General features: G+C 44.8%; 1 protein-coding gene across 1 annotated transcript in view; it reads right to left on the reverse strand.

The window, feature by feature from the left end:
• Nucleotides 1-10,921, reverse strand: part of NID1 (nidogen 1) — an 88,010-nt gene extending 77,089 nt beyond the window's left edge. The window contains exon 1 of the mRNA XM_073338168.2: nt 10,647-10,921. Within this exon, the coding sequence (XP_073194269.2) occupies nt 10,647-10,859 (213 nt within the window). The 5' untranslated portion in view covers nt 10,860-10,921. The remainder of the gene's footprint in view (nt 1-10,646) is intronic.
• Nucleotides 10,922-11,871: the final 950 nt, after the last annotated feature.

The raw sequence follows: 11,871 nt of genomic DNA on the forward strand, positions 1-11,871 counted from the left end.
CCTAATATCAGTGAAGCTGAAGCTTGTATTTATGAGATAAGTCAAGTTTAACAACCTGTAGGACAATCCCAAAAACAACTTTTTATATCTATTTGGAGGAATCTTGGGGTTTTAGCTTCTCATGTTTCAGCAATAAGGTACATTAAGAACTGAACTTTCTTCTCTCTGAAGGATGAGATTTCAAACAGCTGTACTTCACAGGTTACCACATTCACCTCTGCTTATGGCAAATCAATACAAAATAAGCACATCTCACAAACTCCAAAACTCTCAATCTTTATAGATCAAAACCCAGTGCAAGCAGTCTTTTGTATGGATTCTCTTAGATGACTAGATACTAGCCATTATGCTATTAAAAATGTTTACATAAGAGTGCTGCTAGATACGGAAGCAGGGCTGGCTTTAGGGAAAATGGCACCTTGGGCAAGCCTGTATTTTGGTGCCCCGTCACCCACTGCCTCTCCCCACCTCCTACTCATCCTCCCAGACTCCTGCTGCTTTCCCATTAGTTCCGCCATCACCGCTGGCCCCCACTTCCTCCCCAGGTGCCTGATGCCTTCCCCACTCCCATTGCCCCAAGCTCCCTTCTGTGGCCTTGCACTCCAGGCCCACCCCACTCCTTGCCTCTTGACCACAGTACCCCCTGACCATGGTGCCCTAGGCAGTCACCCATCTCACCCACCCATAAGGCCAGCCCTGGATGAAAGTAATGAAGTAAATACTCAAACTTAGAATTTTAAAATGGATAAATAAATACTTAGGACAATTACTTTGTTGGCTAACCAGTGAGCCAGATTCTCACCTAATGCAAACTAGTGTAGTTCCATTAATGTCAATGGAGCTATTCAGATTGACACCATCTTAGAATCTGGACCACACTACTTCTACACTGTAAGACCCAGGAGCAATGGTATGGATGACATTATACACTTGTAGGAGAGCTTGGGGCTGATGAAAGTGAGGGATCAACAGCATCATCATGTGCCCCCCACAGCAGGAGCAGAGATGTTGTGCAACTTTCCCCAACAGATCAGCCAATAGATCTTCCTCCCAACTTCCCTGCTTAGGGCTTTGTGCAAATGGCATAATCAAGCCATTCCTCACGTTCCTTCCTTACATTCAAGATTGCTGTAACTGTAGGTCCTGTCTACACTGGCAAGTTTCTGCACAGTAAAGCAGCTTTCTGCGCTGTAACTCCCAAGGTTTACACAGTGCCAAGCCACTCAGTGCGCAGAAACCGCACAGCTGCAGTGCTGTAAAAAACCCACCCAACACCTTTCTATACTGGGGCTACAGCACCGTGATGCCCGTGTAGACACTGTGGTCGATTACAGCGCTGCGACTGGGCTCCGGGAGGTGTCCCACAATGCCTGTTATCGCCTATCTGGTCATCGGTTTGAACTCTACTGCCCTGCCCTTAGGTGACCAACCATCATCCCCACCCTGTAAATTCCTTGGGAATTTTGAAAGTCCCCTTCCTGTTTGCTCGGTGATGCGAGCAATGGTCTCAGAGCATCTTTCCAGGCAGCCATGCCTGCTCCACGCACCAGGCGATCCCCCGCCTGGAGCAATGCCAAGCTGCTGGACCGCATCGGAATTTGGGGAGAGGAGGCTGTCCAGTCCCAGCTGTGCTCCAGCAGTACGGATATACCACCTATGGACAGATTTCATGATGCATGACAGAAAGGGATCATGATCGGGACACACTGCAGTGCAGGGTCAAAGTGAAGGAGCTGTGGAATTCCTACCACAAGGCGTGAGAGGCAAACCGCCGCTCTGGTGCAACGCCCACGAGCTGCTAGTTCTACAAAGAGCTGGACACAATACTCGGCAGCAATCCCAACTCCACTGCGAAGACCACTGTGGCTATTTTGGTGGCTCATGTGTCAGTCAAGAGTGGATCGAGCCAAGAGGAAGAAATCCTGGAGGAGGAGTGGGAGGGGGACCCAGAGGCAGAGAATGACTCAGAGGTCAGACATGCATGTAGCCAGGAACTCTTTTCTACCCCAGAAAAGGCTAGCCAGTCACAGCAGGTGGATGTTGGCGAAGCGCAAACAGGAGAGGAGGCCCCTGGTAAGTGGATTTGATTTTGGGAATCACTGAAGCGAGGTGTTGGGGGCAGGAGGGTTGCAGAAAGCAGGCTTGTCTCCCACCGCATGCCTAGTCTGAGCAGTGGAACAGGCTGCTGATTGACTCCCTCACTTCGTGGAAATCTGCCTCAGAGATCTCCAGGAAACTCTCATGGAGATACTGGGCAATCTGCTGTCACAGGTTCTTTGGCAGAGCAGCTTTGTTTCTTGCCCCATTAACGGTAACTTTCCTGCACCACTGTGTCGTCACTGGGTGGGGTGGGGTGGGGAAGACACCACACACCATTGCTGCACACAGGCGAGCTGCATAGGGGCCAGGGCAGAAGCCACAGTCTTGGAGAAGACCCTCCCTTGATTCCCTGCTCACCCTCAGCAGCGAGATATCTTCCATAATGATCACATCCTGTGGAAAGTGTGGGGACAGGAATGATTATCAGGGCCCCCCGTATAATGCTGGCTTTCCCCAAGAGCCACATGCCCAGTGTACAGCAGGGTCCACGAAGAGTGATTTACTCTGCCCCTGCAGCTACTCACCATTTTATGGCTAATGTGTGCTTGCCTGGGGCCAGCCAGTTAGTGACAGGTGTGTGAGTACTGACTGTGTTTTAAGTCACTGAATCAGTGTTCTGTGTGTTGCAAACAATACTGTTTCTGTAAAATGTTGCATTTAAACTTCACAGAGATGACCTTGGGAGCCCAGCTTCCCTCTTTGTTATCGGCGGCTGAATGGCTGTGCAGAATTAGAAAGTGGCCAAGAAGAACTAGGGAGGACTTTCTGCATAATGTTACGATGTATTCCACGGCTGAGAAGCAGGAATTGAAGGAGTGGCGGGACAGCGAGAAGAGGAACTGAAAGGAGAATGCGGCGTGCCACAATGAAGCCATGGAGAGGTTCTTAAATGTTATGGCGCGCCAAGCAGACACACTCCAGGAGTACTTGTGGCATCTTAGAGACTAACCAATTTATTTGAGCATAAGCTTTCGTGAGCTACAGCTCACTTCATCGGATGCATACTGTGGAAAATACAGAAGACGTTTGTTTTTATACACACAAATCATGAAAAAATGGGTGTTTATCACTACAAAAAGTTTTCTCTCCCCCCACCCCACTCTCCTGCTGGTAATAGCTTATGTAAAGTGATCACTCTCCTTACAATGTGTATGATAATCAAGGTGGGCCATTTCCAGCACAAATGCGGGTTTTCTTCCCCGCCCACCCCCACAAACCCATTCTCCTGTTGGTAATAGATAAGCTATTACCAACAGGAGAGTGGGTTTGTGTGGGGGGGGGGGAGGAGAAAACCTGGATTTGTGCTGGAAATGGCCCACCTTGATTATCATACACATTGTAAGGAGAGTGATCACTTTACATAAGCTATTACCAACAGGAGAGTGGGTTTGTTTGGGGGGGTGCGTGTGGGGGGGAGAAAACGTGGATTTGTGCTGGAAATGGCCCACCTTGATTATCATAAGGAGAGTGATCACTTTACATAAGCTATTACCAGCAGGAGAGTGAGGTGGAGGCAGAGAAAACCTTTTGTAGTGATAAACACCCATTTTTTCATGATTTGTGTGCATAAAAACAAACATCTGTATTTTCCACAGTATGCATCCGAAAAGTGAGCTGTAGCTCACGAAAGCTTATGCTCAAATAAACTGGTTAGTCTCTAAGGTGCCACAAGTCCTCCTTTTCTTTTTGCGGATACAGACTAACATGGCTGTTACTCTGAAACCTAGCAGATACTAGACACTCAATACTAACATACCGAGCAGTTCTGTGCCTGCCGTCCCTGCAGCCACTGTCGCAAAACTCTTTCTCATGCTCTCCCCAGACGCTGCCAACACACTCTTATCAACCTCCTGCCTCCAGTCTATACCCACAGCATTCCACTCCTCCCCCTCACAGTCTAGCACTGTGGACTCCCACTACCCACTACACTCAACACCCATCCCTCTGCAGTTTGGCCCTGCTGAAGTACAGTACCCACTGCATTGTACTCCAAAGGAGAAGGCTGGATATGATCCCTGGACATACATAAATCTTTAGCCGTCCCGGGACGTCACCTCGTCCTGGGATGTTCCCTTCTCCCATCCCCCTCACCAATGTTTTTGTTGTTGTTGTTTGCCTCTCTCCTCCAGTTGTTTTTCAATAAAAGAATTGTGTTGGTTTGAAAGCAATTTTTATTCTATTAATTGAAAGCAAACAGAGTCCTGCAAAGCAATAGACAATTATGTTAAGCCTTCATATTGCATCATCTGCACCAATCACCTCCTAGCATTACAAGCACTCCCGAGCATAGCAACAAATATTAGTGGCTTTCAGCTTCAAATTGCTGCTTCAAGGCATCCCTGATCCTTATGGCCCCACGCTGCACCCCTCTAATATCCCTGGTCTCTGGCTGTTCAAACTCAGCCTCCAGGCGCTGAGCCTCAGCGGTCCAGGCCTAAGTGAAGCTTTCACCCTTCCCTTCACAAATACTATGGAGCATAGGCTATAAGCATTGGAATATTGTTATCGGCCGGGTCCAGCTTCCCATAGAGGCTGTGCTAGCAGGCCTTTAAATGGCCAAAAGCACACTCAACAATCATTCTGCACTTGCTCAGCCTATTGTTGAACTGCTCCTTGCTGCTGTCAAGTTGCTCCGTGTATGGCTTCATAAGCCAGGGCATTAAGGGGTAGGCGGGGTCTCCCAGGATCACAATGGGCATTTCAACTTCCCTTACGGTCATCTTCTAGTCCAGGAAGAAAGTCCCTGCTTGCAGCTTCCTGCACAGGCCAGTGTTCCAAAAGATATGTGCATCATGTACCTTTCCGGACCAGCCTGCATTAATGTCCGTGAAATGCCCATGGTGATCCACAAGCACCTGGCGAACCATTCAGAAATACCCCTTGCGATTAATGTACTTGGTGCCATCTATCGCTGTCTGGTGCCAGAATTGGAATATGTGTACCATTTATCGCCCCTCCGCAGTAGGGAAGCCCATTTGTGCAAAGCCATCCACAATGGCACGCACATTGCCCAGAGTCACAGTCTTTCGGAGCAGGATGCGATTAATGGCCCTGCACACTTCCATCAACATGAGTCCAGTGGTTGACTTTCCCACTCGGAACTGGTTAGCAATCCATCGGTAGCAGTCTGGAGTAGCCAGCTTCCACGGTGCAATTGCCACGCGCTTCTCCAGCAACAGGGCAGCTCTCATTTTCATGCCCTTGCGCCGCAGGGCTGGGGTGAGCTCATCACACAGGCCCATGAACGTGGCTTTCCTCATCCAAAACTTCTGCAGCCACTGCTCGTCATCCCAGACGTGCATGACAATGTGATCCCACCACTCAGTGCTTGTTTCCCGAGCCCAAAAGCGGCGTTTCACTGTGGTCAGCACGTCCGTGAATGCCACAAGCAATCTTGTGTCGTAGCTACTACGCATGGCAAGATCAATGTTGCATGCCTCTTGCTTTTGTAGTTTAAGGAATAACTCCACTGCCACTCGTGACGTTTTAGTGAGAGCGAGCAGCATATTGGTCAACAGTGCAGGATCCATTCCTGCAGCCCAAAGAGGCAGGGCCCACAGTACACAAACGGTTGAAAGATGGCGCCAAATGTGGACGGAAGCACAGGGATTGCTGGGATGTGAAGCAATGCATCATGGAGCATTGAGACAGGACCCAGGATGCCCCGCGACCCCCTCTGCCTTCCCACAGCTCTTAGTGGCAGAAGAGGAAGAGACGTTCTGTGGCAATAGCTCCCCAGAGTGGGTTGCTGTCAAGTAATTTTGTTGGTTTCTCAAAAAACAATTGCATATCTTCATGTTTTGTTTTTCAAAGGAGATGTTCTGTTCAGATTTAAACATTACCCTGCATTATATGCAACCAAGCTTTGTACTAAGAAAAGGAGTACTAGTGGCACCTTACAGACTAACCAATTTATTTGAGCATAAGCTTTTGTGAGCTACAGCTCACTTCATAGCATTGTACTATTGTTCTACTGCAAAAGAACCAGACTATTGAAACACTGAAAAACAAATATTAGAAACCAAGCAGTCTGGATTCCTGGTATAAAGTGAGTCAAGTGCACAGAATAAGCACTCATCATAAGTAGTGAAAAGTTGTTTTTTAAATTTCAAAATTTAAGAATTAATGCATTTTATTAACATACATAAGGAAATTTGTTTTTTTAAAGTATTATTTAACTTTACCATGTCCCTTTAAACTCATATAAATACACATTTTTATTAATGTTGATACAACTAAGTGAAAGCCCAAAAATTGAGATATATATATTACAGTTTAATAAAGAAATATTTTTATTTTTAAAAAAAGACAAAAAAGCTGAAGTTTTGTGTTGTCTAAAGACAGTAACAGCTGTACAGGTTTTGGGTTGGGTTTTTTTTGGCCTTTTAGGGTATTACTCTATTTAAAATGACAGGAAGTGGTGGCAGATTTTTTTTAGCATTTTAAACTGCTGGATTACACATTGTCAAGTTACATTTATGGTTTGTAGTAAAACATACCAGACACACTATATACAGCTCTATCTCAATTAGTCAAATAGAGCAGCAGTGAGCGGGGTAGAAAAATGACACTGAATACTTTTGTAAAATCAAATTTTCAAACAAGTACATGGTACAAGTTTGTTTGTTTTTTGGAGTGTAATTACCAGACATTGTGGGGACATGACACTTTCTGGGTAAAAATTAGCTTTTGACAAATAAGGTTGTTTGTTTGCATAACTGAGTGCTGGTACAGTTAAAGCAACAAAACTTTCTAACATGAACAAGGCCAAAATTTAAAAGTATAAATTAAACAAGTTTACAAATGTAATAAAACAAATTAAATCAAGTTTAGTTAAAAGACTCCTTTCCAAAAGGAAATAACCTCAGACCTCTCTAAATCATTCCTCAGGTGATATCCACTATACAAATACATAACTGTTACACTGTGTCCTGTCAAACTGATGGTCAGAGCAAAAAGGGGTGGAGCTAAGATTTAGTTCTAGATTAGAAGGTCCTTCACTGAAATGCCTATGGACTATTAGTTCAAGCACCTCTTTTTATCTCAACTGTTAGAATATATATACAGAATTACATTTAATGAAACCTACATTAATAAACATTAAGATTGCAAAAATAAAGCACCCAAAAGTTAAGAATAATGTGGAAAGCGTTTCTTATCAAGTATAAAGAAATGCACATTTCATCACAACAACCTAAACTGACCCAAGAATTTTTAAAGTATTAAAAAAATTATTTTGGGGATTCTATAAATTAGTATATTATCAGTTAATATATTTATCAAATAGCAGTACTTTTTGTAAATTCTGTTTCTCAAGAGTAATATTGTATATGTAATTTAATAGAAAAAGTATAAAACACTTTTGGTAAAATTCCTTCAAGTGGGGACTCTATTCCAGAATATTTTTTTTTTATTCCAAATAATCATTCTGGCTGGTACGATGGACAAAATGCCAGATAATTAAACTAATTCAATGTATAATGGCTCTTGTGAGGGTCTGCCTCATTCAGTGTGCACCTGAAAAGATATTCAAGTTCACTGGAACGTTAAGTTACTAAGCATGCCTATACAGCACACAAAGTGTGATTTTAGAAGGTTCAGCTTTAACTGAACCAGGTTAACATGTGTTAAAGGCAGTGTAGTATGTCTGGTCGACTTTTAAAATGCATCAGATCTCTGATAAGATCTCAGGAAAAAAGACAATCATTAAGCAATGGTCTAGGCCAGGTTCTGCTGCCATATTAACACATGGATATCAGTATCAGTCTTCACTCGGCATGCCAATAAAAGTGTGAAATAGTCACAGCAAGTTCAACATAGAAAAAAACTGAAAGATTGCACCCCACAGATCTCATGCAAAGGAGCACAGGACTGATTGTCATCAGTATATTGGTGATGCTGCAGTCCAAATAACCCCCACTCCACTTAGTGGCCTCACACTTTACACTGAACAAGTACCTCTGACCATAGGTTCTTCCTGGAAAACACTGACTTATAATGTTCCTATGGGCAGAAAGTTACGAGAACACTGTGGATGCTACCAGAATACAAACAGCAAACAACAACTGAAGGTACAGATTAGAATTCACTTAAGAAAACCTTCAAGCACCATTACTGCACCACTGTCTAATATGGTAACCAATATTGTCTCGTTGTTTTCTTGTACTGCCCTATCTGTCTGTACCCATCAGCTGTCTTTTGTCTTAGACCTAGATTGCAAGCTCTTTGGAGAAAGGACTGCCTTTTTGTTTTGTGTTTGCCTAGCACAACAGGGTCCTGCTGCATAATAGGGCACTTAGGCACTACAATAATACAAATAAATATTATTATTAACAAGCTATCCCCTTGGTCCTGCCACAGAGAAAGGAAAAAAGCCATTCAAATACCACTTATCTGCAGAGTCTGCAGCCATGGAAAGAATACCACATATAAAACTATAAAAATAAAGCAGGTGATAAAATTTAAGAGAATCAGTGTGGACACTTGCCTGGTCATTATTAAAAGGAGATAAAACAAACAAACGCTGTGCTGAAATATCATACACTATAAAAATTTCATTTACAAAAGGCCTGTGCAAGTCTTGAAGTTACTGATAAAAATGCATAATTGAATGTTTCAGATTATTTGAAACTTACTAGCTCTTAAATGGAAAAGGAGTACTTGTGGCACCTTAGAGACTAACAAATTTATTTGAGCATAAGCTTTCTTGAACTACAGCATCAGATGCATTCAGTGGAAAATACAGTGGGGAGATTTATATACACAGAGAACATGAAACAATGGGTGTTACCATACACACTGTAAGGAGAGTGATCAGGAAAGGTGAGCTATTACCAGCAGGCATGCAGGGGAAAAGTCTCTAAGGTGCCACAAGTACTCCTTTTCTTTTTTTTTTTAAAATAAAAAGTGTGTGAGTTCTCCTCTCCCTTTAAAGGAACTCAGAATTAGATATTTATGCCCACCTGAAATTCCAGCTCAGGTTCTAGTTTCTACGGCTATACATCACTTTTTCCAGCACTTTTAATACCTATATAGTTCATTTTCAACAAAAATACTGATACATCCCACTTTCACTGTCTTGTGTTAATAGCTGTCTGAATTAGCACGTGATTCAAGTCATACATAGATATTAAGATATTCTAGATAGTGTGATTCAAGTCATACATAGATATTAAGATATTCTAGATAGTATGCATGCACGTACCCCACCACCCTAGCAGTTCTCTTAGCAGTTAACATCATGCTGAGAGTTCCCAAGGGATAAGGGGTGAAGTGGAGGGGGTCAGAACACAATTTAAGCACAGATATATCAGTCTTGAATTTGTCAGTTTTTGGTTAGATATTTTTTGCTCTAATTTTGCAGCTCACACAACACATACAGTATGAAAGTGATATTTCTTAGCTCCAGGAGAACAGCTAGTATTTCAAAATCTGTACACACTCTGGCTAAGCTGTTATGTGCCTTTTCCCCCTGCAGACCGCATATCCATGGCCTCCCAATACAGACTTGGTAATACAGACAGAGCTACTGTATTTAGCAGTGGGTTGATCAGAAACCTGATACAAAATAAAGCCTTATGACCCTGTAAATTAAGATTTTATGACAAACATATAATAAATGTATGCCAATCTTCAGCCAAGTGATATAGTTTTGAGTCAAGGTGCTAATGCAACTTAAGCAACACACCAGCAACAATCGCCATATAAAGCATCAACTCTTTCCTTTCACTAGCAAGACAGCCAGCCATACAAGGCAATCCACCAAGGAATTCACACTGGTCACTTATTTGGGGCTATATTTTTAAAATCCCCTGGTATGTGAAGAAAAATTGATAGTCATCTTAGAATCCAGTGCAACAAAAACATCAACCTTGTCTCCCTTTTCAAACCACTACTCCTGGGGAGAAGATAGTCTGTTCTTGCCTAAGGGAACAAATTAACTCAAAAGTCCAACCCTAGGGGAGACAGTGGGCTAGATTTCAACCTGTGCCCGGAGTCTGTGTCAGCAGACTAAGATTTCCAAAGGGGTCTGCACCTCCATTTGAATTTTTCAGGGGCCCACAAATGAAAAAAGAAAGTTGAAAATCACTAGGCTAGATCCTCTCTGATGTACAGCAGCCCAGTTCCACCGAAGTAACTGAATTTACACCTGCTGAGGATCTGGCTCGGAGAGTTCCGATCTGCATTGGTAAGTTTTGCGTTCAGCCTACGCCCTGTAGTGGAACAAACCCCCCGGAAATCCAGGCAACAAGAGCACTTTCAGGGAGGGAGCTACCCAGCCGAGAAAGGCGGGCGTGGGGGGGGGGGGGCATCTGCTTTTCATTGGGTCTGTGGTTAGCCAAAGTCTTCCAGCTCGGAGACCTCCCCACGTCGCCCATTGTACAGCGCCTTATCCCGGGGCGCAGCAGCGCTCGGCTGGAGAGGAGGGAAACGGGGGGATCTTCTACGCGCTGAACCCGAGCGGCCCGGCAGCAACCCGGTTAGTTATCTGCCGCGCCCCAGCCCGGTGACTCGCGGCAGCCCCCGCCCGCCAGCCCCGCACTCACGTAGAGGGAGCGGACTCTGGAGCCGTAGAAGCGCAGCGGGGTGCGGAGCTCCAGGGCCGGGGAGCTCACGTCGTCCCCGGGCTCCAGCTCCGCGTCACCCCGCTCCGCGCCGAAGGGGAAGAGCAGCCCCCCGCGGGGCCGGCAGCCCCCGGGCACGGCCAGCCCCAGCAGCACCCACAGCAGCGCCCATCCCCAGCTCCGCCCGGGGAACATGCTCTCCTCGCCCGGCGCCTCCCTGCACAGCGCGCGGCAGCAGCTCCAGCGCGGGCGGCGGAACTCTGAAGCCCCCAAAGATTTAAACCCAGCCAGGGCTGGGGTGGGGAGGGGAGAGGGGGGCTCCTGCGGGGCTGAGGAGCCAACCAATGAACAAGGCAGCTCAGAGAAAACCAGCCAATCACAATTAGAGGGGAAGGGCTCCCCCACCCCTCACTGCATCCCGACCCCATCAGTAAGTCTCTTTCGTACCAGTAAATTAAATAAATTAAATCAAATCCATCAGCCTGAGTTTTTCCCCTGCTAACCCCATCCCCGACCGCAGCAACTCAAAGTACCCCCCCCCACACTCCCATCCCAGCCACATTGTGCCATAACTCACCCGACCAATAACATCTCTTTTTCTTGCAGTTGAATTGGAGGGGTTTTTTTTTGTGTGTAAGTTTAGAGAATGAAGCAGAACTCCTTAATGCGTTCCCTCCTACTCTCATGTTGATGCCGTAATTCTCTTAAGAAAACCAAAGTTCCCTGACTGTTGATAATACAACAGATTCCAACAACCGGATGTAGTGCTCATGTGGAGAGCAGCAGCAAACTCAGAATAAAAGTAGATAGTACATTTCCCAAAAGAGAGAAGAAATTGTAAAACATTCCTTTTCTCCCTATTTCCATTCTTATGTGGAAAAATATATATACAACAAATACATATGTACACACACACCTGTACATGTGGGAAAGGAGAGAGAGAACTCATTTTCTTGTACAGTTTTTCTTTCTTAACTTTGGAGTTTAGATCAGGCAGTTCAGTTTATATGAGATACTAGATCATCAAAAGATAAAGTGACCATAGTATATGTCTGGTTTCAGAGTAGCAACCGTGTTAGTCTGTATTCGCAAAAAGAAAAGGAGGACTTGTGGCACCGTAGAGACTAATCAATTTATTTGAGCATAAGCTTTCCTGAGCTACAGCTTACTTCATGGGATGCATTCAGTGGAAAATACAGTGGGGAGA

Source organism: Lepidochelys kempii, chromosome 3 (genome assembly GCF_965140285.1).
Source record: "Lepidochelys kempii isolate rLepKem1 chromosome 3, rLepKem1.hap1, whole genome shotgun sequence".
NCBI lineage: Eukaryota > Metazoa > Chordata > Testudines > Cheloniidae > Lepidochelys > Lepidochelys kempii.